This window comes from Lissotriton helveticus, chromosome 7, assembly GCF_964261635.1.
Source record: "Lissotriton helveticus chromosome 7, aLisHel1.1, whole genome shotgun sequence".
Lineage (NCBI taxonomy): Eukaryota > Metazoa > Chordata > Amphibia > Caudata > Salamandridae > Lissotriton > Lissotriton helveticus.
In genome coordinates, this window is record NC_136068.1 from 1,957,824,895 (window position 1) to 1,957,852,510 (window position 27,616).

The 27,616-nt window shown below is 53.9% G+C and overlaps 1 protein-coding gene across 1 annotated transcript in view; it reads left to right on the forward strand.

Annotated features, from left to right (window-relative positions):
* Positions 1-27,616, forward strand: part of LOC144770983 (uncharacterized) — a 335,407-nt gene that overhangs the window by 97,213 nt on the left and 210,578 nt on the right. The window contains exons 2-3 of the mRNA XM_078655850.1: positions 11,244-16,698; positions 24,267-24,324. Coding sequence (XP_078511976.1) covers positions 11,250-16,698; positions 24,267-24,324 — 5,507 coding nt within the window. The 5' untranslated portion in view covers positions 11,244-11,249. The remainder of the gene's footprint in view (positions 1-11,243; positions 16,699-24,266; positions 24,325-27,616) is intronic.

The window sequence follows — 27,616 nt, forward strand, 5'->3', positions numbered from 1 at the left end:
GCATTTATTATGACAATTCCAAATATACTAAACTTGACCACACTGCTCCTCTCACATCAGGAATCACCACTGAAATACTTATCAGGGAATCCCCAATGCATTCCTATGGGAGGGCAGCCCCACAGTAGGGAGAAACCAAAATGGCTGTTTGTCACTACCAGGACATGTCACACACTTAAGGTACATGTCCTATCTTTTACCTGCAATGCACCCTGCCCATAGGGCTAGCTAGGGCCTAACTTAGGGGTGACTGACATGAAGTAAAAGGGGGGGGGGTCACAGACATGGCACACACTTTAGGTGCCATGTCACAGTGGCAGTAACACTGTGTGCACAGGCCCTCCAATGGCAGAGGCCTGAGACAGGTTTGAAAGACGACTTCAGTGGGTGGCGCAGTCAGCGCTGAAAGCCCACCAGTAGCATTTAATTTACCAGCCCGGAGTATATGAGATACCACTTTACAAGGGACTGACAGGTGTTAGAAGGGGCGATCCCCAAGGGCCAGGATATGCTCTCCCGACCACTCTGTGACACACCTCTCCCGAGAATACTGCCGAGTCTTATCGTGAGGTCCTCGCCGGGGAGGACTTCGGGTCTAGGATCACACACACTGAGCTCACACCACACTTATGAACGGACACCACACCGTGGATTTCAATAAGCAAATTCTTTATCACACAGTAGAGATTTAGGCAAAATGAACACGTATTTACAAGCGGTCGAGGGATCGTAAAGTCTCAGTGGTAAGGAGTAGGGAAGTGGGACAGTCTCAGTATTAGGCCAGTACGAAGCGTACCCTGCGCACAGCTCTCAATCCTCGAGCCGGGGGATACGGAAGATAGAGGTCATATTGGCTGCTCCACTCACTTCTTCTCGAGCCAGGTCGGGTTGGTAGCGTCGATGGTCCAGCCGGACCAGAGTACTCCTCGAGCCGCGACGAGGTCAGCAGGGCTCGATCCGGAGTGAACAGAGTGTCTGTCAGTTCTTGAGGAGCCGCGACCACGTCAGCAGGGCTCCGGGTGTTCCACGAATGTCCTTAGAGTTTAGGAAGAGCCGTGACTAGGTCAGCAGGGCTCTGAGGTTCCAGTTCCTTCTTCACGAGGATGATCCGCGACAACGTCAGCAGGGCTCGATAAGTTCCAAAGTTCAGTCTTTTCACCCAAGGGTTGAGCCGCGATCAGATCAGCAGGGCTCTCTTGTCCAGGATACAACTGCCCGCTAGTTCTTGGGCGGTCCTTGATATAGCGCAGTGGCCCTTTGATGTCCGGACCCTCGCAGGCGGAGATCTCATGCCTCGGGGCTGGTCGTCGGAGTGTTCCGTCGGCTGGCCCTTTGATCCTTTAGAAGATGCGTCCGGGAATTCCCAGATGCCCAGCAGGGTCTGGAGCCAGCTCTCGGGGAGGCCAGAGGTGTGATCGAAACCGGCCCAAAGAGGAAGGCCAGAGGGGTGAGAGAAACCAGTCTCCCAGGGGAGGCCGGAGGTGCAATCGAAACTCCTTGGTCTTATCTCACTCAGGAAGCCCTCTACCCCCCAGCCGGGCATGGCGCGTCTGAAGCCTAGGTTTCGCTGGGCCCGGGGTCAGGCACAGGCTATGGAGTCAGGGACCTCGGGAAGGGTAATGGCGGCTGCTGGCCCTGTGGGGGGATGCAGGTTCTGGGCGCCCGGTACTGAGAAGGGAATGCGGGGATGGTCGTCCGTTGGTAGGGTCGTGTAGGGAGCGGGGCGGACAGGGAACCGGACAACCAGGGGTTTCTGGGTGAAGGGGGTGCTGAGGAATGGGGGGACCCACGCCACGAGGCCAGGTCCAACACGCGTCCCCCCCCCAGCTGAAAGGCAGAGAGAACTACCCATCCCCTTGGGGGTTCTCTTCACTGAGGCGGAAGAACCGGGACAGACCGTCCGCGTTGGCGTGGTCAGCTCCAGGCCGGTGCTCAACAGTGAAATTCATCCCCTGGAGGGAGATGGACCAGCGTAACAGTTTGGGGTTCTCCCCTCTCATTTGCATTAGCCACCGGAGGGGCCGATGGTCGGTTTGGACCCGGAAGTGAGTACCGAACAAGTAGGGCCTCAACTTCTTCGGGGCCCAAACCACCGCGAAGGCCTCCCGCTCGATGGTGCTCCACCTTTGCTCTCGAGGGAGTAACCTCCGGCTAATGAATGCCACTGGCTGGTCTAGGCCCTTTTCCTTCATCTGAGACAGGACTGCTCCGATGCCATGCTCGGACGCGTCCGTTTAGACCATGAACTCTCGGGAGTAGTCGGGGGCCTGCAGTACGGGGGCAGTGCACATGGCGACTTTTAATGCTTCAAACGCCTCCTGGCAGGCGGGGGTCCAGCTAATTCTCTTGGGCTGCTTTTTGGAGGTCAATTCTGTGAGGGGGACTACGATGCTGCCATACCCCTTTATGAATCTGCGATAGTACCCCGTGAGCCCCAGGACAGCCCGTACTTCCGTCTGGGTCGTGGGGGCCTCCCAGGCGACGATCGCATCGATCTTGGGTTGGAGGGGGGCCACCAGGCCGCTCCCGACCTGGTGCCCCAGGTAGACCACTGACCCTTGTCCGATCTGACATTTACTGGCTTTGATGGTGAGGCCCGTTCGACGCAGGGCCATAAACACCTCCCAGAGGTGTTGTAGGTGTTCAGTCCAGTGGGAGCTGAATACCTCGATATCATCTAGATACTCGGCGCTGAATCCCTCCAACCCAGCCAGTACCTGGTTAACCAGCCTCTGGAAGGTGGCGGGGGCATTTTTCATTCCGAAGGGCATCACCCGGAAGTGGTAGTGGCCATCCGGGGTGGAGAAAGCGGATCTCTCCCTGGGCCCCTCCGTGAGTGCGATGATTTGCCAGTACCCACAGGTCAAGTTGAAGGTGCTGAGATAGTGAGCAGACCCTAGGCGGTCAATGATCTCATCTGCTCGGGGAATGGGGTGTGCGTCGGTTCTGGTGACTGCGTTGAGCCCGTGGTAGTCCACACAGAACCTCAGCTCGGGAACAGCGCCGGGGGCGGCCGCCTTCGGATCCAGGACCACGGGGCTGGCCCATGGACTGTCAGAGGCCTCGACTACTCCCAGGGCTAGCATCTTGGAGACTTCGGACTTGATGCAGGCACGGACTCGGTCAGGGACGCGGTAGGCTCTGTGCTGTACCGGAGGGCTGTCCCCGGTGTCCACATCAGGGACGCACCAACCGGTGACGCCGGGGACGAGAGAGAAAAGGTCCGAGAACTGCCCCAGTAATTGGCGACAGTCCTCGCGTTGCTCGGGGGTGAGGGAGGAGGAGAGACTCACTCCCTCTACGTAGCCATCTTTTTCCTTCACACACAGATCATCGGGGAGAGGCTCCGTGTCCTCTTCCGCTCCGTCGTCGGTGGCGAGAAGCAAACTCAACTCGGACCGCACGAAGTGGGGTTTGAGGCAGTTTACATGGAGGACCCTCAAGGGGTGCCTGGGGGACTGTAAATCTATGAGATAGGTGACTTGGCTCTTGCGTTCCACCACTTTGAAGGGCCCGGTCCACTTGTCCTGAAGGGCACAAGGTTCCACCGGGGCCATCACCCAAACCTGCTGGCCGGGCTGAAACTCGACCAGAGTGGCATTCTGGTCATACTAACGTTTCATTTCTTCTTGGCTCGCCTTGAGGTTTGCCTCGGCAAGCTCCAGGGACCTCCAAGCCTGGTTCCGGAGGGCCAGAATGTATCGAAACACATCTGGGGGTGGATCCTGGGGTGCCGCTTCCCAACCCTCCTTGACCAGGCTGAGGGGTCCCCAGACGGGGTGCCCGTAGAGCAGCTCGAATGGGCTGAACCCCAAGGATTTCTGGGGGACTTCCCGGTAGGCGAACAGGAGGCAAGGTAGGAGGATGTCCCACTTGCGCCTCAGGGGCTCCTCGAGACCCATGATCATTCCCTTGAGGGTGCGGTTGAATCGCTCAACCAGGCCGTTACCTTGGGGGTGGTATGGGGTAGTGAACTTGTACGTCACCCCACACTGTTGCCACAGGGACTTCATGTATTTGGAGATAAAGTTTGTTCCTCGGTCGCTCACCACTTCTCGCGGGAATCCCACCCGGGAGAAGATCCCCATGAGGGCCTGCCCCACTACGGGGGCCGTAACCGTTCGGAGGGGAATGGCCTCGGGGTACCGGGTGGCATGATCCACCAGGACGAGGATGAACCGGTGGCCTAAGGAGGTCCAGGGGTCCAGGGGCCCCACGATGTCTATTCCCACCCGTTCAAAGGGGGTACTGACAACGGGGAAGGGTTGGAGGGGAGCCTTGCGCTTCCCTCCACTCTTCCCGCTGGGCTGGTACGTGGGGCAGGACTTGCAGTGGGTCTCCACATCGGCTCGCATACGGGGCCAATAGAAATGAGTGACCAGACGGTGATAGGTTTTGTCTTGTCCCAGGTGTCCCGACAGGGGCACAGCATGGGCCAGGTTCAGGAGGAAGCCGTGGAAACGTAGGGATACCACCAGCACTCGGGCGGACCCTAGTTCAGCGGACTTCTGTTTACTATATAAGAGGCCATTTTGCCAATAGTGGGAGCCGGACTGGTCACCGGCAGCCTGGTCGGCAGCCTGTTGCCGCGGCCCGACTGGAGAAGGACAGGAGGTCTGCTCCAGGCAGAATTCCTCTCGGGAAGGTCCTCCTTCCTGGCGCCACTGGGCTAACTCAGGGAGGTCGTCCAAGTTCGGGGTCTGTTCGACGGGCGGGCCGAGGGGACCTGCGTTGGGTTAAATTTCTTCTCCGGGGGGTAGTTCGAGGACCTCTGGTCGCTCGCTGCCCTCCGGGTCGTCCGAGACCGGGCGAGGGGTCTCTGGTTCCACCCCTGCGGGGGTGGACATTCTGGCGGTCTTGGCTTGTGTGCTCACGCAGGCCCATTCGGGCAGGCCCACCATCTCTAGGTGAGTCCTTCGCTCCACCTGCTTCCACGGGGAGCTCTCCAGATCGTTGCCCAGTAGACAGTCCACGGGCATGTCGGTGCGGACCGCTACCCGTATGTCACCGGAGACCCCCCCACTCAAACGGGACCTGAGCTATTCGGCCGGTGCGGATGGAATTGTAGGCTGAGAACACCCGGCAGGAGGCGTGGGGTATAATTTGGTCTTCTGTGACTAGGTGACAGCGCACTGCGGTGATGCTGGCTCCTGTGTCCCTGAGGGCCCCTATGCAGTGCCCGTTGACAGTCACCTGTTGTCGGTACTTCTCAGTGTTGTCGGGCAGGGGGGCTCCTGGGACCATCTCCCTATCCCCGAGGAAAGAACAATGTTGTTCCTTGACCAAAAGAGTCTTACCGGCGCTTAAAATCTATAGCGCCAAAATTAGTACCGCCATACTTTATGTGGGAACGTAGATCTGGCAGCTTTGGATAAAATCCAGAACAAATTTTTTTGTAGTCTAGTGAGTCTCCCTCCATCGACACCATCACTTCCACTTATGCTAGATATGGGCTTCCATTCTATCAAACATCATGCCCAATATAGGATGGTTGCGTTATGGAGACGTATCTGGTCTACTCCGGAATTAATAATGTTTGCCAAAGAGATACAGGAGGTGAGAGCACTACAAGGGGCAGGGGATATTCCCTGGTTTAAATCTATTAAGAACACCCTATTTAGAATGGGACTCCATCTGCTATGGACAGAGCCGGGAAATCATATCTTCCCGTCAAAAAAAGATTTTAAACTACTCTTCTGGTCCGTAGTTAAAGAAGAACAGGTTGCGCTTTCTGAGAAATCTAACCTGACAAGTATGTTTCTGATTTATAAAGTGGTTCCACATACAGAGACTTATTGGGATACCATCCTTAAAAGTTCTGATAGGAAACTGTACCATCAGTTTCGCGTAGGGACGCTGCCACTAAGAGAATTCACTAATAAGTGGCAAAATCATCAGTCCTTGCTCTGTCCCTGGTGTCATGTGCGAAAGGAATCCCTAGGGCACTTCCTGTTTGCCTGCCCAGCTTACCGTGAACCACGACATACATGGCTAAAACCAATATGTAAAAGATTAAACACTCGGGTGAGCAGTGAAGCAATGTCAATCCTAAGATATAATACAGCTGAATGGCTGTCTATAGGGGTGGCAAAATATCTTGGGTGGGCCTGGATTATCAGAGCAAGGTGTTTACGAGGAGCCAATAGTTGAATATCAAACTTGTTGCCTCTTGGGTAGCATTTCTGAATTGTCTTTTTATATCTGTATTAACTCTGATAAAATCGTCTTTCCATGCTATTTAATTGACTTTTTAAACAAGATCTATGAAAATTTTAACTGTTTGTATAAATTTGTACATATTTGTTGTGTGTTTTGTATATATTTTATATGCTTGTCTTTTAGGAAGATAAACTTCGAAATAAAGACGTTACAAAACTGAAAAACTGACTAATGACATGGCTGCTGGTTCCCACCCCTCTGTGTCCTCTATCTCTTCCTCTTCTAATGCCACTGTGGCTATCTGGCGCGCGGGGGGACTCGCAGCCGCGGGGGTGTTTCTTGTTCATGGGGCAATGGGCATCACTGGCATAATGCCCGGGTTGCTGACATCTGTAGCAGGCTACGCTGGCTCGGGGTCCCTGTCTACCTGAGGGGGGCCCTGCTCTAGTCACGGGAGGGGAGCTTATGGACTGGTTTCAGGGGGGCTACGCTGGGGCCCAGACTGGGACCCCCGCTGCCTACCTTGACCTCCCCCCCCCCTCTCTGGCGGGAAGATCCTTGTTTGCTTCGGCCATAGTCTCCCACGGGCCCCCGAGGGACTCGGGTGTTCACCCAACGATCTGCCTCGACAGCCAGCTTCCGTGGATCCGTCAATTTGCTGTCCAGAAGGTGCTGTCTCAGTTCCACGAAGCAGTTTGTGGATAGGTGTTCGTTAGCGATGAGGTCGAATAGTCCTTCAAAGGTGGTCACCTTGCTGCCCTTTATCCACCCTTCCAAGGCTCGGCTGTAGAAATTCACGTATTCTACCCATGTGGTGCCGGGGAGCTTTTTGCAGACCGGTCCAACAACAGGTAAATTAAATATGCCAAACAGGTGTAGACCAATCTTACCATATGTAACACTGAGAGCGCACGCACTTTACACTGGACAGCATTTCCACAGCCTAAATTATGCTGTTACCACTCTACACTTCTACAAACCTCTTTATACTCTGTTTTATGTAATCTGTTACATTTACTTCTCCTGCAGCAGAACTTCACATCCTAAATTAAGCCACAGCATTCAGTTTTTTCGGGTTACCAGGCACCAGTAGCTGGGGATGGGGGTCCTTCTGCTCTGGACTCCTGAGTGTGACTGCACCAGTGGTCTGCCTTCCCCTGGCTCCACAGGGAACAGAAGTGGACCATTGCTGTCTGTGCGTAGACCATTGCTGTCTGTGCGTAGACCATTGCTGTCTGTACGTAGACCATTGCTGTCTGTGCGTAGACCATTGCTGTCTGAGCATAGACCATTGCTATCTGTACGTAGACCATTGCTGTCTGTACGTAGACCATTGCTGTCTGTGCGTAGACCATTGCTGTCTGTGCGTAGACCATTGCTTACTGTGCCTTGGCCAACTCTTCCTGTGCCTTGGCCAACTCTTCCTGTACGTAGACCATCGCTTCCTGTGCGTAGATCATCGCTTCCTGTGCGTAGACCATTGCTTCCTGTGCGTAGACCATTGCTTCCTGTGCGTAGACCATTGCTTCCTGTGCGTAGACCATCGCTTCCTGTGCGTAGACCATCGCTTCCTGTGCGTAGACCATCGCTTCCTGTGCATAGACCATCGCTTCCTGTGCGTAGACCATCGCTTCCTGTACGTTGATTATCGCTTCCTGTGCGTAGACCATAGTTTCCTGTGCGTAGACCATAGTTTCCTGTGCGTAGACCATAGTTTCCTGTGCGTAGACCATAGTTTCCTGTGCGTAGACCATAGTTTCCTGTGCGTAGACCATAGTTTCCTGTGCGTAGAACATCGCTTCCTGTGCGTAGACCATCGCTTCCTGTACGTAGACCATCGCTTCCTGTGCGTAGACCATCGCTTCCTACCATAGTTTCCTGTGCGTAGACCATAGTTTCCTGTGCGTAGACCATAGTTTCCTGTGCGTAGACCATAGTTTCCTGTGCGTAGACCATCGCTTCCTGTGCGTAGACCATCGCTGCCTGTGCGTAGACCGACGCTTCCTGTGGGTACCTGTGCGTAGACCGATGCTTCCTGTGCGTAGACCGACGCTTCCTGTGGGTAGACCAAAGCTTCCTGTGGGTAGACCAAAGCTTCCTGTGTGTAGACCAACGCTTCCAGTGCGTAGACCGACGCTTCCTGTGGGTAGACCATCGCTTCCTGTGCGTAGACCGTTGCAAGTAGTCAAGGAGTGATGTTGAGGAGGTGAATGGTGCCCGGGAGGAGATGTGGTCCAAAGGCAGGGCCGTACTGGGAATACAAACCAGCCCTGTCAATTTAGTTCACCGGCAAAGGCGGGGGGGCACGAGGGACGCATTGCTAGTGAGAAGCACTGTTGCAAAACCAGCCCCAGTAACAAAAACGAACCCCACTGTTCCAAAACAGGCCACCACCCTTCCGGTACACCGAGAAAAGCCCCAGTGCCCCCTACAGCCAATCCAGACCGGCCCACAGGGAGAACACTTCTTTAAAAACAAGAACTTGCAATGCAGTCGGTCTCACCTTTGGGACCTTATATGCATTTAGCTATGCAATACATTAGCCTGGGTGCTGAAACATCTACAAATGGAGGGAAAGTAAGCCCCAAATTGTGTGGCAAGCAAGGTATGGGAACACATGGAGGGAAGCATTGCCTTTCAGCTGGAAATGGTAAAGTCCTGAGCTCTGTTTTTACTATAAAATCAGGGTCTTCGGTGGTCATAACACTGAAAATACAAGACTTGAAAAAAATATTATTGTCTATGGGTGCTCGAGGAAGACAATTTCTATGGACTGGAATCTCTGCTGGTCGTTTTCTATCACGAAAGTTAAATAGAGGCAGTTGAACAGAAAAAAAAGTCCCCAAGCGGAAGTGGACAAATCCTAGGCCTGATCTCCAGAGCCCACAAAGTACATAAACATATAAGTATATACTAAAGTATATACAAGAGGTCTCAAATGCTCGACCTAAAAATTACAAATTCCCTTTTTTGTTTATTGCAAAAAGAACATTTGATGGACAGAATTCAGAACAATGTCATACATTCACTCCAGTACAGTGATCTGGGCCTAAATCCATCGTGTTTTTATCCCCATGCAATTCCAGTTTGAACCCAGCCATATGCAAATCAGTCTTGACCCTGTGCCTCATGGGAACGGTCCAGCCCGAACTGCCAGGCCAAGTCCTCCTTGGACTGGAAACAAGCATCCTAGGACTGGTTTCGGGGTTTCACCCCTCATCAGCCAGGATAGCTTGACTCTGGTGGAATGGAAGGGCGATGCCCCGAAAATGGTCCTAGGGCGCTTGTTTCCGGTCCAGGGAGGACCTCGCCTGGCAGTTCGGGCTGGACTGTTCCCATGACGCACAGGGTCAAGACTGCTTCGCATATGGCTGGGTCTGAACTGGGGTGGTGTGGTGAGCAAAAGAACAATGGATTAAACCCAGATTTTTGTGACTGAGGGTGAATGTGTGCATTGTTCAGCATTTCGTCCATTATTTGTTCCTTTTGCCTTTTTTCTTTTAAGACTTTAAAACTTTGTCAAACTTTTTGACTTCCAGACTTTCACCAAGACCACTCCTACCAGGGCTCCTTCGCGGTTGACATTAAATCACTCCTCGGTCCTGGCCTTACGCTTCCAACGCAGTCACTGGCACTATTTTCACTTAAATCTTAAAAACATTCTCTCTCCTGTTCCCTTGTTATATTTTTGTCAATTTAGCCTTATTTTACTAAAAAAAATTATCTGTAGTTTAAATTAGGTTGTAGAATTTTACTGTGTTTTGTGTGAATCTTTTCCACTGTGCATAAATACTTTGGGGCAGATTTACAAGCCCCTTGCGCCTCTTTGTGCCACAATTGCGTCCCTTTTTTTGATGCAACGAGGGCGCAAACAATGCGCCCTATTTACAACGTGACGCATCCAGGAGATGCTTCAGGTTGTAAAGCCCTGCGCCATAAGGAGGCGTTCCGGCGCAGGGGGGGGGCGTTCCTACGCAGGAACGCCTCCTAAAAGTGACTGAGTGAAATCTACAAGATTTCACTCAGTCACTTTTAGGCCAATGCTGCGTCAAAACCCTGCGCCTGCAGGCTTGACGCAGCATTGGACAGATCGGGCACTCCCGAGCCTTGCTGGAGCAGCATCGCGCTTGCGACGCAACTCCAGCAATGCGCCACCTTTACGGCACAGATGCGTCACGCATCTGTGCCGTTTTTGCCCCATGGTGCGCCGCATTGTAAATGCGGCGCACCATGGGTGGCGGAGCTGCGGCGCACAATAACTGGCGCATCCCTGGGGATGCGCCAGTTATTGTAAATCTGCCCCTTTGCACATTGCCTTTGATTTAAGCTGGACTGCTTTGTGTCGTGTTCCTATGGACTGAGTACAGGTTTGTTTAATTTCATTTGGGTGACATTTAGCAGGTGGCGGCGGCCGGGCCAGATATTCGCTCAGATACCCGATTCGGGTCAAGTTCGTGCTATATAAAACTGAAAAAAAAGAAGATATAAATCCACTCTCCTACACCACTCTTCTATTGTTTAATGCTGGATTGCACTGCATTGGTGAATGCGTAAACCCAGAGGAGTGGCTGGAACATAATCTCCTGGGAGCACCTCTGGTAGTGAAGACAGATGTTTGTACCATGTGGCATTTGCCCTGACGTGAGCCAGGGGATTGGCTCGGTAGATTGTCATGCTCCGCCTTTTTAATCCTGGCAAGTGGAAGAAATCATAACAGTAAAGTAACGCGAGAATCGATCTGAGGTGCGCATTCTTGTCCTTCAAAGTTAAAGATGGACCCTTAATAATTAAAATTATATTGCAATCTAATGTTTCATTGGCTGGCCTTGTAACAATGCATCATACATCTAATGGGTGAGCTGGGCACTTACTGTTTGATTAAAAATAATCCCACAACATGTTAGTAACTTAATATGGAAAGTTGTAATCACTGATCATTGCTTCATTCAGTGGGCTCTGGGCTCAATATTGTGTTTTCTTCTAGTTAGATACTTGACCTTTATGTTGTTTATGTTGATTGCCACACCCGTTTCATTGGTTGACTTCTTAACCTTTAATCTTTCCCTTTTGTTTTCTCCATGTAGGCTGACATGCTAAAGGAGGTTGGCATGGAGTCCGTTCATTCTCAGAATGACCACCACCCTGACATGGAGGCGAGGACCGAACGCGTTGTCACTGTGTCCGACAGTGAACTGGAGGAGCCTGGGACAGCGTCACCAGAGCCCAGTGGACAACGCTGCGCAGAAGAGCACAGTCCCAAAAGAGTCGAACAGTTGAGTGTGGAGTCCGTGAATGACACGGGTCAACACGTGAGTTCTGTGGGACCGGACCACGTGTTGAACTCAGTAGACTGTGGTAGCTCACTCTTCAAAACCATTGACTCCAAAGAAACAAGTGGTCTACCAGACCACAGCCTGGCCCATAAAGGGAGTGATGCCGGTGGTGGCATCTCCATGGAGAGTGGGGCACGCACTGATGGACCTCAGAACCCACCTCCTCTTGAAGACACTGCTGAATGCCTTGGACGTACTGAAAGGCCTCAAGACCTCAGTGGTCAACAGCTCAATACCATAAGCTCAAAAGAGGGTTGTCATCAAGAGGACAAAGCTACAGGGGTGAAAGAGGTCAGCACACAGCCAGGATATTCTCCAGAGTCCAAGGAAATCCATGATCAAACGGACGACTCATCCAAGTCAACTGAGACCAGTCATCAAACAAAGAATACCAAAGAGTATGACACAGTTAATGATCCCCAAAAGATGGCCAGAGAGCATAAAGAGACCACTGACCAATCACACAACACCACGGAGAGGGAAGATACAGCTGACCAACCACACAACACCACGGAAAGGGAAGAGACCGCTGACCAACCACACAACATCACGGAGAGGGAAGAGACCGCTGACCAACCAAACAACACCACACAGAGGGAAGAGACCGCTGACCAATCACACAACACTACGGAGAAGGAAGAGACCGCTGACCAATCACACAACACTACGGAGAGGGAAGAGAGCACTGACCAACCACACAGCACCACGGAGAGGGAAGAGAGCACTGACCAACCACACAACACCACGGAGAGAGAAGAGAGCACTGACCAACCACACAACACCAAGGAGAGGGAAGAGACCGCTGACCAACAACACAACAAGACGGAGAGGGAAGAGAGCACTGACCAACCACACAACACCATGGAGAGAGAAGAGACCGCTGACCAACCACACAACACCACTGAGCGGGAAGAGAGCACTGACCAACCACACAACACCAAGGAGAGGGAAGATACCGCTGACCAATCACACAACATCACGGAGAGGGAAGAGACCGCTGACCAACCAAACAACACCACGGAGAGGGAAAAGAGCACTGACCAACCACACAACACCACGGAGAGGGAAGAGAGTACTGACCAACCACACAACACCAAGGAGAGGGAAGAGACCGCTGACCAACTAAACAACACCACGGAGAGGGAAGAGACCGCTGACCTACCACACAACACGACGGAGAGGGAAGAGAGCACTGATCAACCACACAACACGACAGAGAGGGAAGAGACCGCTGACCAACCACACAACACCACTGAGCGGGAAGAGAGCACTGACCAACCACACAACACCAAGGAGAGGGAAGAGACCGCTGACCAACCACACAACACGATGGAGAGGGAAGAGAGCACTGACCAACCACACAACACCAAGGAGAGGGAAGAGAGCACTGACCAAGAAGACCATGTATTGAAGTCTATGAAGAACAATAACAAAGCACACAATACTCCGAATAGGGTTTGTGACCAAGCAGAAAATACCACGAAGTCTGAGATCCGTGACTACTCAGACGCTTTCAATGGCCAAGCGAACAGTACTGGGGGCCCGATTGAGGTCTGCGAGGAGCATTCCAGCACCTCAAACACCAATATCCACGAAAAACCAAACAATTCCATGGAGTTTAAAGAGATAGGTGACCAACAACCCAATACCAGAGACTATGTTAAGATAAGTGACCTACTTCAAACCACCATAGAGTGTGAAGAGATCAGTGGCGAATCCCCCATTGCGATGGAACTGAACGAGATGAATGAACAACCAGAGAAATCCACCAGCTCTGACGAGAAGCATGTACAGCCACACAGTGTCATTAATTGTAAAACCATTTATGACCAAGTACTCGACTCCACTGAATCCGAAGGGGTTATTGATAATCCTGAGCATTCTGCAGAGGTTAACGAGATCGGCGACCAAACACACACTATCACACAGACTAAAGGCATCGATAACGAAGCCGGTACCAATGAAGAGTCTAAAGAGCCTAGTGACAAAGTGCACCACATCACCGAGTCTGGAGATTTCAACGACCCTGACAGAATCACAATGTCTGATGAAATCAGTACTCAGTCAGCAAACATCACAGAACTGAAAGACAATAGATATAAACCAGAAAATATCATCGAGACCATCGAGGTTAGTGTTCGATCCGTTAATGCCAGAGAGTCCACAAAGAAGAGTGATCAACCGGAAAACAGCCTGGACTCTGAAGAGAACGGTGATAAACCAGACCATCTCATGGGGCCTAAAAGGATCAGCGAGGAATTAGAAAAGCCTGAGATGTCTTTTGAGATCGGGGACCATTCAACCGATACTGCAGCGTCGCCAGAGATTGGAAATCATGGAGACGATAGCAGTGAAGCTGGAGAGAATAGCGCTCAATCAGCCAAAGCTGCTGAGTCTAAAGACACGAGTGAACAATCAGAAACAGGCATACTGTCCATGGAAATAAGTGATCAAACCGAGAACATCATCGAATGTGAAGATCACTCTGATCGATCACCTGACAATATAGAGTCTAAGGTGGTTAATAACCAATCAGATGATACCGGAATATCTGAAAGCATCAGTGAGGAGCCAGGCATCATCATGGACTCCAGGGAGAGGAGTCCTGAAGCCAGCACCACAAATGGAACTGGAAACAGTGACCGATTGGCCAGCACCGTAGAGGCGTTTGGAAGCAATAGCGAAGCCATCACCGTAATGAACTCTGCAGAAAGCATTGATCAATCCAACAGAACAAGTGACCCCATAATTGTCAGGTCAGATGAATCCATCTATAATGTGAGCAGCAAAGACTTGAATATTGTGTCGTGCACATCTGTCCACAACGCAGATGATGAGTCCAACATCCAGTATCCGCCTGGCTTCATGGATGCTCAGCGTTCAACTGCTGCGAGCCCCCCACAGGTAGAATCCCCACATCAAAGTTATCGAAGAGATTCTGAGGTACAAATTGCACTCGATTCGGAGATTGAGCGACAGCTGGCGTGCCTCCTAGAGTCAAGTATGAGAAACACTCCTCAAAGTAATCCACGGGGTGTGAGCCCCGAAGCGTCTCTACCAGCCGCATGTGTTGGACTCAAGGGAATGGAGGGCGATCCCCTGGGCCAGGATGGTGACACGACCTATTTATACGAACTAAGGAATGATCAGAGTATGTCGCCCATGGCGGCATCTGCCACTCAAGATGCCACGCTAGGGCATTGTGTAACTGGCACACCTTCATCTGAACTGTGGGAGATCCCCTCTCACTGCCTCCCACTGGATGAGCAGTTTGTAGAGGATGATTCGAGGGCGCCCTCTCTTGGTGCATCACCACCCAGCAACTCCCACCACACAGATCTGGGCCCTGAGGCATGCTCTGGCTCTGTTAGACTAGACACAGTCCGGTGTCGGGTTGACTGGACACAACATCCAGAAGCCACTCCTGAAAGATCCAGTCTTTCTATTCCTTCCGCACTGCTGCTACAGAGCAACGGCCCCTCTGGAGAGGCAGAGGAAGCAGTATTGTTCGTGGATGTCGGCACTATGCGTTGTGGGTCCTCTTTCCACTTGTCGGATGTAGATGATTCCATGCGGGCATCAGATGGTCCGAGAGATATAGCCTTTCAGCCATATGGCCAAGATGATACTGTATCACCCTCTTTGCAGGTGGGACATGTATGTGAAGCTACTGAGAGCAAAGCACCTGCTAAAGGTGATCAGTGTGAGGACAAATTACAGAAGGATATTTCCCAGAGTTCAAAGTCTCCAAGCCCTGAGCACTTCAGAAGGCCTGACCCAGACCTGGACGTGGTTCCAACCAAAGGCGATCTCTCAGAACAAGAGGGGGGTATCCGGGGTTCAGAGCATCTCACCTTCACCTCTGACACAAACGATGAAGAACCTGCCTATGATACCCTGATCGTCGAAAGGTATATGTATGCGGAGGATGTGCCAGATGGAAACCCCACCCTGGTGAATCCATCGGCTTCAGAAGAGGAACCCCCACTTCAAAGAGCGAGTCATGAGCATGCTTTCACTGAGGGGCTGCGGGCACCTGCATGTTTGAGGGCTCCGCAGGCGGAGACCGACCGCTCCCTGAACCTGAACTTGGGGGATGTGTTTCCTTTGGACTCAGGAACAGATCCAGATTTGCCGTATGAGGGATTAATCTCAGAGTCCTGGCCAATAGATTCTGTGGTTGGAGGTTTCAATGAGATCGAAGAAACTGGTGGTGGGAGATATGTCGGAGAAGGACATCGAGAAGCTCACGAAGTGCCTCTAAGAATCCATCCATATGGATTTAAAGTGGATTTCACGAAGTTCCACCGCCTCGTGCCACCACCGCTTCAAGGAGCAGATGAAGTGGTACAGGAACCACCTGCGGCATCCAACCCAGATCTTGATAACGCAGGTTATGAAGTCCGTGCAGCAGCGGAAGTTGTGCACCGCCTACCTCTGGGCAAAGACAGCACTGTGGACACCTCACCTGGTTGGGGGTTTGATCTTCCTATCTCAGACACCGCTAGTTCACCCATTAAGGGTCAAATGTCCAGGCCAATTCATTTCTACAACCCATTCAAGTGGCACGAGCACAGTAGACCGTCCAGGTCGTTCAGTGAAGTGGTGACTGTTGAGCCCCAGGATGTCCACGCCGGGTTGTGGAGTCCGGTGAATCCTCGAGTCCTGGTAAACAGCCTCCCTTTCAACCTACCCAATGATGGTTCAGTGCTGGGGGCAGAGACCTCGCCAATACCGGACTTGTCTCCAGCCTCTGAAAATGTCTTTCTTAGTCCCCAAGTTAAGTTTGCCCCTGTAACTGTGATCGCTGGCACGGCTGAGCCGAAGACTCAAAGTAACTGGGTGCCCACATGGAAAGTGCCAGACGACTCGGTGTTGCAGGCGCTCACGCGAAAGATTGGCTCTCCCAAATTAAGCAGGAGAACTTGCAAAGTCTACCGAACACGTGGTGGGTCAGATGCCGGTGAGATTCGCCACAAGCAGTCCACGCCGTTCCTCATCTCACACATTGGTCTGCCGGAGGAGAAGGTCCCTGCGGAGACGGCTGTAAGAGAACCAGACAGGATGCCCTCAATGACATCCAAGGTGTTCAAAATAGCTCCCAAGCCTGTTCCTACGAAAGTCTTGTTCAAACAAGCAGCCGTGTCAGAAGATACCGGTCCCAATGGAGAGGAGGTCCGGACGTCCGCGGCGCAGAGCACAGGTGGTAGGTAATGGTTAAGGTTGAGAGGTGAAGGTGATGACCTTACAAGCAGCGCCAGCAATCATGGGGTGTCTCCTCTCCTTACTGTACAGACCCTCCTTGTAAAGGGCACTTGCCTCTGGCAAAGTCACCCAGTTGCCCATGTCAAAGCCTGGATGGCTCAGGAGAAGCAACTGTAGAAACAAGGAGTCAGGAAGACTTGATCTGTGGAGCCTTGAGGGTGGAGGACAAACTCCTGGGCTTTGAGCTTCTCTCCTGGTGCTTTATGTCTGTGTTGCATCTCGTGCACTGAGGCACAGCCCAGCACGGTGCAGCCACTGGAGGGGCCAGGAGTGTCTACAGATGTGCAGTGGTTTCATAGCTATTGTTGGAGGTTGGCTCTCTGTACAGAGCACTGAAACGAAGTGCGCTGTGTAGAGCGTCCCAGAATCCCTTTGTAGTGGTGAAATAGATAGTACCAATGCTCTATTTTGTCGTAGGGTGGGCGAGCAGTTAGGCTTATCCGCGGTCACGCTGATCATTTGTTGTCTCGCACAGAGGCAAGAAGCGAGACACATACTATAGCCTTATAGCCCACCATAGAGGACTAAACCGGCTATTAAAGGCCCTCTCCAGCGTAAAAGGCCCTGAGCCGAAGGCGAGGGCCTTTAACAAGGGAGAGGGACTTTAATAGCCGGTTTAGCCCAGCTACGAAGGGCTTTTAGGCTATTAGAACATTCTGCCACTAGAGGGTTGAATATTCTAACAAAAAAGAACAAAGCCTTATGGGAGCGTGAGGGGAAAGGAATCCCCTCGGGGTCCTTGAAGCCTTTGTTCACAGCCAGAGCTGAACAAAGAAGCATTGGAATGCTGGAGCTCCAGGCCTATACCAGCCATTATAAGCCCGGAGCACGCCATTGTTTTCAACGGAGCTCCCAACATTCCAATGTTCTAATCCTTGATAAACCTGAGACCAAACCCGAATCTTTATATATTTTTGAGAACTTTGCAATGAGAGAGATGCTGTTCAAAGTATGCAGGACTTTCAGTTTCTACGCACTCTGCGGCTGATACCATGAGATATTTACCATGGCGGTCAGTGCAGAAGGCAGATGAGCCGGGTTCTTTGTATTGAGTTCAGTGGATCGCCAACGCAGTCACCGTTGCTGGCAGCAGATCACTGCAAGTCAATGGGAGCACCGCCACTCCGGCGGACGCAGTTGCTGGGGTGAAGGTGCAGGCTTGGTTAGTTGAGTACCGCCACCGCAGTTACTCCTGTGGTTGCTGGAAGGGGGAGGCAGAGGAGTTTCAGATGACCAGGCTACCTGGAGTGGTTGGAGGTCTTCTTCTCCGGCAGGAGGAAGATCTTTTGGAAGCCCGGGCCTCGGCTGCCAGGAGCCTTGGGTGATGGAGGTCGGTGGTCAGCGGCAGCAGATAGGCCACAGGTGCACTGCAGGGTGGACCGTAGCGCAGGTTGAAGTTTCTGCCGTCATAGCCACCAGCAGGAGGGTATGGGCTCTCGTGGCGGGGCTGTTTCCAGCCTTGGTTACTGTGGTGAGAGGATCCCTCGGGTGTTGGAGGCAGGCTATGAGTTTCTTTACAGTGGTGAGTTGCGTTGACACAAGCGCTGGTCCTCCACCACCGTGGTTCTTTTACCGGCGGTTGCTGGGGACTAGAGACTCTAGTCCAAAGGGAGGTTCTTTGGCAAGGGGTGAAGGCTGGAAGGGCTCAGTGGTTTCTTGGGGGCTTTGCAGTTCTCAGAAAGGACAGCCGGTCCGGTTGCCTAGTCTTGTTTGCAGCTGGCAGAGTTTTCACCGGGTTCTTGCTGTAGCAGAGCTCAGTTCCTGGTCCATCAGCGGTCTTCTTCCATCGTCATGTTTTGGTCTGCGGAATCTGAGGTTAGGTTTCGGGGCGCCACCTAAACACTAAATCTTGGGGCGTTTTTAGAGGAGGCCAGGTAGGAGCCAATGGGTTGTTTACCAGTAGGGTGCCTACACCCTCTTTATGCTCACCCCACATGGGGGGGGGCGGGCATACCCTGACTCCTAATATACTACTATCCCCATCTTCAAGATGGCGGATTGTCAAAAGTGGGGTCGACCTCGTCTGTCCCACGTGAGGGGTAGTGCAGGGCAGAGGTAGACAAACCTCCTAAATTACTACACTCTTCTGCCAGTCTCACCAAAATGTGAGGCAGGTCGCCAGCTGCTTCCAACAGTGGAGGAGGGGGGGCAGGGTTCAAAGGGCCTTTGAAGCTCCTGTTTCTGCCGCGGCAGAACCTGCAGCCAGGGCCGGCATTGACTCTGAATCAGAGGAGCTCTGGCTCTCAACCCAGGGGTCCAGAAACATGTCTGGAGTGGGCAGGCTGGCTGCAACTAGACTGGAATCACACCAGGGGTCGGCAGGTTTCAGAGCTGTGGTGGAGCTGTAGGGTGAGGACTGTGGTGGAGCTGTAGGGAGAGAGCTGTGAGGGCTGTGGTGGAGCTGTAGGGAGAGAGCTGTGGTGGAGCTGTAGTGAGAGGGCTGGGAGGGATGTGGTGGAGCTGTAGGGAGAGGGTTGTGAGAGCTGTGGTGGAGCTGTAGTGAGAGGGCTGGGAGGGATGTGGTGGAGCTGTAGTGAGAGGGCTGTGAGGGCTGTGGTGGAGATGTAGGGAGAGGGCTGTGGAGGAGCTGTAGGGAGAGGACTGTGGTGGAGCTGTAGTGAGAGGGCTGTGAGGGCTGTGTTGTAGCTGTAGGGAGAGGGCTGTGAGGGCTCTGTTGGAGCACTAGGGAGAGGGCTGTGAGGGCTGTAGAGGAGCTGTAGGGAGAGGGCTGTGGAGGAGCTGTAGGGAGAGGGCTGTGGAGGAGCTGTGGGAGAGGGCTGTGAGGGAGCTGTGGAAAGAGGGTTGTGGTGGAGCTGTAGGGAGAGGGCTGTGGTGGAGCTATAGGGAGAGTGCTGTGGTGGAGCAGTAGGGAGAGAACTGTGAGGGCTGTGGGGGAGCTGTAGGGAGAGGGCTGTGGGGGAGCTGTAGGGAGAGGGCTGTGGGGGAGCTGTAGGGAGAGGGCTGTGGGGGAGCTGTAGGGAGAGGGCTGTGGTGGAGCTGTAGGGAGAGGGCTGTGGTGATGTTGTAGGGAGAGGGCTGTGGTTGAGGTGTAGGGGGAGTGCTGTGAGGGCTGTGGTGGAGCTGTAGGGTGAGGATTGTGGTGGAGCTGTAAGGAGAGGGCTGTGGTGGAGCTGTAGGGAGAGGGCTGTAGTGGAGCTGTAGGAAGAGAGTTGTGAGGGGCTTTAGAGAGAGGGCTGTGAGGGCTGTGGTGGAGTTGTAGGGAGAGAGCTGTGGTGGAGCTGTAGTGAGAGGGCTGGGAGGGATGTGGTGGAGCTGTAGGGAGAGGGTTGTGAGGGCTGTGGTGGAGCTGTAGGGAGAGGGCTGTGAGGGCTGTGGTGGAGATGTAGGGAGAGGGCTGTGGAGGAGCTGTAGTGAGAGGGCTGTGAGGGCTGTGTTGTAGCTGTAGGGAGAGGGCTGTGAGGGCTGTGGTGGAGCTGTAGGGAGAGGACTGTGGTGGAGCTGTAGTGAGAGGGCTGTGAGGGCTGTGTTGTAGCTGTAGGGAGAGGGCTGTGAGGGCTCTGTTGGAGCACTAGGGAGAGGGCTGTGAGGGCTGTAGAGGAGCTGTAGGGAGAGGGCTGTGGAGGAGCTGTAGGGAGAGGGCTGTGGAGGAGCTGTGGGAGAGGGCTGTGAGGGAGCTGTGGAAAGAGGGTTGTGGTGGAGCAGTAGGGAGAGAACTGTGAGGGCTGTGGGGGAGCTGTAGGGAGAGGCCTGTGAGGGCGCTTTAGGGAGAGGGCTGTAGTGGAGCTGTAGAGATAGGGCTGTGGTGGAGTTGTGGAAAGAGGGCTGTGGTGGAGCTACAGGGAGAGGGCTGTGGTGGAGCAGTAGGGAGAGAACTGTGAGGGCTGTGAGGGCTGTGGGGGAGCTGTAGGGAGAGGGCTGTGGGGGAGCTGTAGGGAGAGGGCTGTGGGGGAGCTGTAGGGAGAGGGCTGTGGGGGAGATGTAGGGAGAGGGCTGTGGGGGAGCTGTAGGGAGAGGGCTGTGGGGGAGCTGTAGGGAGAGGGCTGTGGGGGAGCTGTAGGGAGAGGGCTGTGGTGGAGCTGTAGGGAGAGGGCTGTGGTGGAGTTGTAGGGAGAGGGCTGTGGTTGAGGTGTAGGGGGAGTGCTGTGAGGGCTGTGGTGGAGCTGTAGGGTGAGGACTGTGGTGGAGCTGTAAGGAGAGGGCTGTGGTGGAGCTGTAGGGAGAGGGCTGTAGTGGAGCTGTAGGAAGAGAGTTGTGAGGGGCTTTAGAGAGAGGGCTGTGAGGGCTGTGGTGGAGTTGTAGGGAGAGAGCTGTGGTGGAGGTGTAGTGAGAGGGCTGGGAGGGATGTGGTGGAGCTGTAGGGAGAGGGTTGTGAGGGCTGTGGTGGAGCTGTAGGGAGAGGGTTGTGAGGGCTGTGGTGGAGCTGTAGGGAGAGGGCTGTGAGGGCTGTGGTGGAGCTGTAGGGAGAGGGTTGTGAGGGCTGTGGTGGAGCTGTAGGGAGAGGGTTGTGAGGGCTGTGGTGGAGCTGTAGGGAGAGGGCTGTGAGGGCTGTGGTGGAGCTGTAGGGAGAGGACTGTGGTGGAGCTGTAGTGAGAGGGCTGTGAGGGCTGTGGTGGAGCTGTAGGGAGAGGGCTGTGGAGGAGCTGTAGGGAGAGGGCTGTGAAGGCTGTGGTGGAGCTGTAGGGAGAGGACTGTGGTGGAGCTGTAGTGAGAGGGCTGTGAGGACTGTGTTGGAGCTGTAGGGAGAGGGCTGTGAGGGCTCTGTTGGAGCACTAGGGAGAGGGCTGTGAGGGCTGTAGAGGAGCTGTAGGGAAAGGGCTGTGGAGGAGCTGTGGGAGAGGGCTGTGGTGGAGCTGTAGGGAGAGGGCTGTGGTGGAGTTGTAGGGAGAGGGCTGTGGTTGAGGTGTAGGGGGAGTGCTGTGAGGGCTGTGGTGGAGCTGTAGGGTGAGGACTGTGGTGGAGCTGTAAGGAGAGGGCTGTGGTGGAGCTGTAGGGAGAGGGCTGTAGTGGAGCTGTAGGAAGAGAGTTGTGAGGGGCTTTAGAGAGAGGGCTGTGAGGGCTGTGGTGGAGTTGTAGGGAGAGAGCTGTGGTGGAGGTGTAGTGAGAGGGCTGGGAGGGATGTGGTGGAGCTGTAGGGAGAGGGTTGTGAGGGCTGTGGTGGAGCTGTAGGGAGAGGGTTGTGAGGGCTGTGGTGGAGCTGTAGGGAGAGGGCTGTGAGGGCTGTGGTGGAGCTGTAGGGAGAGGGTTGTGAGGGCTGTGGTGGAGCTGTAGGGAGAGGGTTGTGAGGGCTGTGGTGGAGCTGTAGGGAGAGGGCTGTGAGGGCTGTGGTGGAGCTGTAGGGAGAGGACTGTGGTGGAGCTGTAGTGAGAGGGCTGTGAGGGCTGTGGTGGAGCTGTAGGGAGAGGGCTGTGGAGGAGCTGTAGGGAGAGGGCTGTGAAGGCTGTGGTGGAGCTGTAGGGAGAGGACTGTGGTGGAGCTGTAGTGAGAGGGCTGTGAGGGCTGTGTTGGAGCTGTAGGGAGAGGGCTGTGAGGGCTCTGTTGGAGCACTAGGGAGAGGGCTGTGAGGGCTGTAGAGGAGCTGTAGGGAAAGGGCTGTGGAGGAGCTGTGGGAGAGGGCTGTGGTGGAGCTGTAGGGAGAGGGCTGTGGTGGAGTTGTAGGGAGAGGGCTGTGGTTGAGGTGTAGGGGGAGTGCTGTGAGGGCTGTGGTGGAGCTGTAGGGTGAGGACTGTGGTGGAGCTGTAAGGAGAGGGCTGTGGTGGAGCTGTAGGGAGAGGGCTGTAGTGGAGCTGTAGGAAGAGAGTTGTGAGGGGCTTTAGAGAGAGGGCTGTGAGGGCTGTGGTGGAGTTGTAGGGAGAGAGCTGTGGTGGAGGTGTAGTGAGAGGGCTGGGAGGGATGTGGTGGAGCTGTAGGGAGAGGGTTGTGAGGGCTGTGGTGGAGCTGTAGGGAGAGGGTTGTGAGGGCTGTGGTGGAGCTGTAGGGAGAGGGCTGTGAGGGCTGTGGTGGAGCTGTAGGGAGAGGGTTGTGAGGGCTGTGGTGGAGCTGTAGGGAGAGGGTTGTGAGGGCTGTGGTGGAGCTGTAGGGAGAGGGCTGTGGTGGAGCTGTAGGGAGAGGACTGTGGTGGAGCTGTAGTGAGAGGGCTGTGAGGGCTGTGGAGGAGCTGTAGGGAGAGGGCTGTGAGGGCTGTGGTGGAGCTGTAGGGAGAGGGCTGTGGAGGAGCTGAAGGGAGAGGGCTGTGAGGGCTGTGTTGGAGCTGTAGGGAGAGGGCTGTGGTGGAGCTGTATGGAGGGAGCTGTGGTGGAGGTAGAGGGGGGAGCTGTGAAGGTAGGTGCCTCAGAGGCTGCGGTGAATAGCAGGGGGTTGTCTGTGGTGGAGCTGTAGGGAGAGGGCTGTGGTGGAGCTGTAGGTAGAGAGCCGTGGTGGAGCTGTGGGGAGAGGGTTGTGAGGGCTGTGGTGGACCTGTGGGGAGAGGGCTGTGGTGGAGCTGGTGAGAGAGGGCTGTGGTGGACCTGTGGGGAGAGGGCTGTGGTGGAGCTGGTGAGAGAGGGCTGTGGTGGAGCTGTGGGGAGAGGGCTGTGAGGGCTGTGGTGGTGCTGTAGGGTGAGGACTGTGGTGGAGCTGTAAGGAGAGGGCTGTGGTGGAGCTGTAGGGAGAGGGCTGTAGTGGAGCTGTAGGAAGAGAGTTGTGAGGGGCTTTAGAGAGAGGGCTGTGAGGGCTGTGGTGGAGTTGTAGGGAGAGAGCTGTGGTGGAGCTGTAGTGAGAGGGCTGGGAGGGATGTGGTGGAGCTGTAGGGAGAGGGTTGTGAGGGCTGTGGTGGAGCTGTAGGGAGAGGGTTGTGAGGGCTGTGGTGGAGCTGTAGGGAGAGGGCTGTGAGGGCTGTGGTGGAGATGTAGGGAGAGGGCTGTGGAGGAGCTGTAGGGAGAGGGCTGTGAGGGCTGTGGTGGAGCTGTAGGGAGAGGGCTGTGAGGGCTCTGTTGGAGCACTAGGGAGAGGGCTGTGAGGGCTGTAGAGGAGCTGTAGGGAGAGGGCTGTGGAGGAGCTGTGGGAGAGGGCTGTGAGGGCTGTGGTGGAGCTGTAGGGAGAGGGCTGTGGAGGAGCTGAAGGGAGAGGGCTGTGGAGGAGCTGAAGGGAGAGGGCTGTGAGGGCTGTGTTGGAGCTGTAGGGAGAGGGCTGTGGTGGAGCTGGTGAGAGAGGGCTGTGGTGGAGCTGTGGGGAGAGGGCTGTGAGGGCTGTGGTGGACCTGTGGGGAGAGGGCTGTGGTGGAGCTGGTGAGAGAGGGCTGTGGTGGAGCTGTGGGGAGAGGGCTGTGAGGGCTGTGGTGGAGCTGTAGGGAGGGAGCTGTGGTGGAGGTAGAGGGGGGAGCTGTGAAGGTAGGTGCCTCAGAGGCTGTGGTGAATAGCAGGGGTTGTCTGTGGGGAGCTGTAGGGAGAGGGCTGTGAGGGCTGTGGTGGAGCTGTACATAGAGAGCTGTGAGCGTAGGTGAATAGCAGGGGTTGTCTGTGGGGAGCTGCAGTTTAAAAAAGTCTGACATGCAGGCCTCTTCTCTCCTTGCAGAAGCTGCTCTGCCAGCCCAGGGCATGGATTACAGCTCTTCGGATCCTGTGCAGCTCAGGTGAGTGACGTCTACAGCTCCATATCCTGTCCCACCTGGGGAGGCAGAGGGCAGGGGGCAGAGCACCCATGCAGTCATGGCTCAAGCACCTGCCTCCAGAGAGGCAGGGACCGGTAGGTGAGGGTGCAGAGGGTAAGGGCTTGGGTCACGCGTACATCAATTGCCCCATGCACATATCGCAGGCACGCGCACATGGAGAAACAAGTGAAACATGCACACCCCCATTAATAGAGACAGGCCAACGGAGAAACACGCACTCGCATGTTGCAGAGACTGACACATGGAGAAACATACATCATAGAGACAGGCACATGGAGAAACATGCCCTCACATGTTACAGAGACTGACACATGGAGAAACATACACGCATCATAGAGACTGACACATGGAGAAACATACATATGTCACAGAGACTGACACATGGAGAAACATACACACATCATAGAGACTGACACATGGAGAAACATACATATGTCACAGAGACTGACACATGGAGAAACATACACGCATCATAGAGACCGGTACATGGAGAAACATACACTCACATGTCACAGAGGTAGCCACATGGAGAAACATACACATATCATAGAGACTGGCACATGGAGAAGCATACACTCACATGTCACAGAGGTAGCCACATGGAGAAACATACATATGTCACAGAGACAGGCAGCTGGAGAAACATGCACACACATGTAAAAGTGTAAATGTGTTGGACTTGTAAAGCGCACGGCTGCCCGTGAGTGTCGTGGCGCTGTAGACCGCTGGGGAACCCGTCCTGGCTTTCCCTGTGAGATGGTCCCTTCTGGGTATCTCCAAGGTGAAACCAGGCATCCCCGGCGTCTGTGGGGGGCCGTTGTGGAGATGAGGCAAGCTAATGCCCAGAGTTGCCGAGTGTGATCCCTGGTTAGAGTAGGCACCGAGGCGAGAATTGTCGAGTCTGCTGACCCTGGTCCACGACCCTGCCGCGTCAGGGATAGAACCCTGGTCCCGGGCCGTTCTCTGCTTACGGGTCTGCCGCCTCTAACCAGTGAGCCACACCACTCCGCATGTCACAGAGACTGGCACATTGAGAAACATTCACCTGTAATAGAGACAGGCACATGGCAAAACATGCACACACACGTCACAGAGAAAGGCACACGCAGAAACATCCACTCACATGTCACAGACTGTCACATGGAGAAGCATACACAGACACATCAGAGAGGCAAGCAAACAGAGAAACAATCACACACACATCACCGAGACGGGCACATTGAGAATCATGCGCACTCACACGTCTCAGACAGGCAAACACAGAAACATGCACATATCTGAGACATCCACATGGACTAGCAGACATTTGAGCAAAAACATGCATATGAAGACTGTCAGAGACCAGCATTCAGACAGACGCACAGCCAGATGCATAGATACTAAGGGGCCGATTACAATGTCAGTTCGAAAGGCTCCAAATGGCATTCGGTTTATCCGAATCCGATTTGGAACCCGCCTTTCCGACCAACTTGGAAACCCTTCTGACCGATATCGATGTTCAGAAAGCGTTCTGACTTTCCCACTCGGTTCCAACTCCATTCCGAACAGCATTTTAGAGGAACCATGTCGATCGGAGCAGACTCGGACAGGTCTAGGGACCTAGTTTCCGACCAACGGATTACGATTTCTGATACGGACAGCCTTTCTGAATCAGTTGTTCTGACACGGATTGGCTGTCTGAATCTGACTTTGTGGGCCCGTAGAAGGCCCTCCGGTTGGGGCCTGTGGGGGTACCCATGGGTCCCCCCTTGGCAACCATGCACGGTGTGGCAGGCACGATGGGGTGCCCACCACAGGGTGCATGATTTTCCCCACCCACCCCTTTCTTCAATGGGAGCTTGTGTTGTCGGTCGGAATATTGGCTCCCATTGAAGTCAATGGGAGTCCGACCGAACGGTGTTCGTGTTACAGGTGCGGGATTAATTGGCAACAAATGTATTCTTGTTTTCTTATCTTTTATTTTACGGAACAACAAGTCCGAGCTTTTCTTTCCCTTAGGTACAGTCCCACACGGTGAACGGCTTCTTGCTGTTCTTCTATGGCTGGACTCCGGGAGTTCTATTCGACGGCCTCTTTCGGGTGTCCGTCGATACAGGGACTTGTCCGTATCCGTCTTGGGACTCAATGCAAACAAAAAGGAGAATACACCGTATCAGTTGGATGTTCACTTTGTATACGATGTTTTTACAGGAAAGGGAGTGAGGACCTAATAACTCGTGCCACACATTTAGCAAAACTGACGACGTGAGGTGTAAGTGCTCAGGGTGGGGACCCAGTGCCAAGGAGGTGGGAGTGAGGTTACTCAGCGGGCTTCCCCTTATCACGAACCCAGCCCCTGATCTTGTCTCGTACCTGTGCTAGCCATACACCTCCCGCGGGTGTATGGCTGGGCGAGTCGCGGGGTCGTTGGCCTCCTGGCGTCTCCCGTTTCTCGTCTTCTTCTTGTCGCCTCTTCTCCGTCTTGCTCAACTCCTCCGAACTCGTCTCCGCGTTGTCTTCTCCTTCCTCTCCGCTCCGGCCTCCTACTCGCTCCCTCCGGGTGAATAAACACACTGTTGATTCGTCTCTCTCTGTATAAGACGCCTCCGCGTCGTGACGTGACTCCTCCCACTCACTACTCCATTCAAAGTTAAAGGGCCACTGACCCGTCTCCTCATCTGGTTGTTCCAGCTCGTCGTCGACGTTCTGTGGGGAGTATAAGTGATGAGCAATGGTACCAGAGTTCTGTTTAATGTCTCTTCGTATCTTCCCCTGTTTTAGGGACAGTCCCGGCCCGTTACATACCTCCCCCTCAGGACACTCACGATCGGTGAGTGGATGACGGGACAAAAAGTCAGCGCCTATGTTCTCAGTGCCCTTCCTGTGATGTATCGTAAAAACGTAAGGCTGCAGGGACAGGAACCAGCGTAGAACTCTAGCATTATTGGCCTTGTTGCGAGCCATCCACAGTAGCGGAGCATGATCCGTAAAGAGGTCAAACCTCCTTCCCTCGAGATAATAGGCAAGTTTGTCAATAGCCCATTTAATCGCGAGGCACTCTTTCTCAATTGTGGCATATTTCAATTCGCGCGGGAACAGCTTCCTGCTGACATAAAGTATCGGATGGTCGTGACCGTCAGTACCCATTTGTGAGAGAACTGCTCCAATACCATAGTCAGAAGCATCCGTATGCAAAGAAAATGGCCGAGAAAAGTCTGGGGAAGAGAGCACTGGCGTAGATGTTATAATGGACTTCAATACTCTAAAGGCTTCC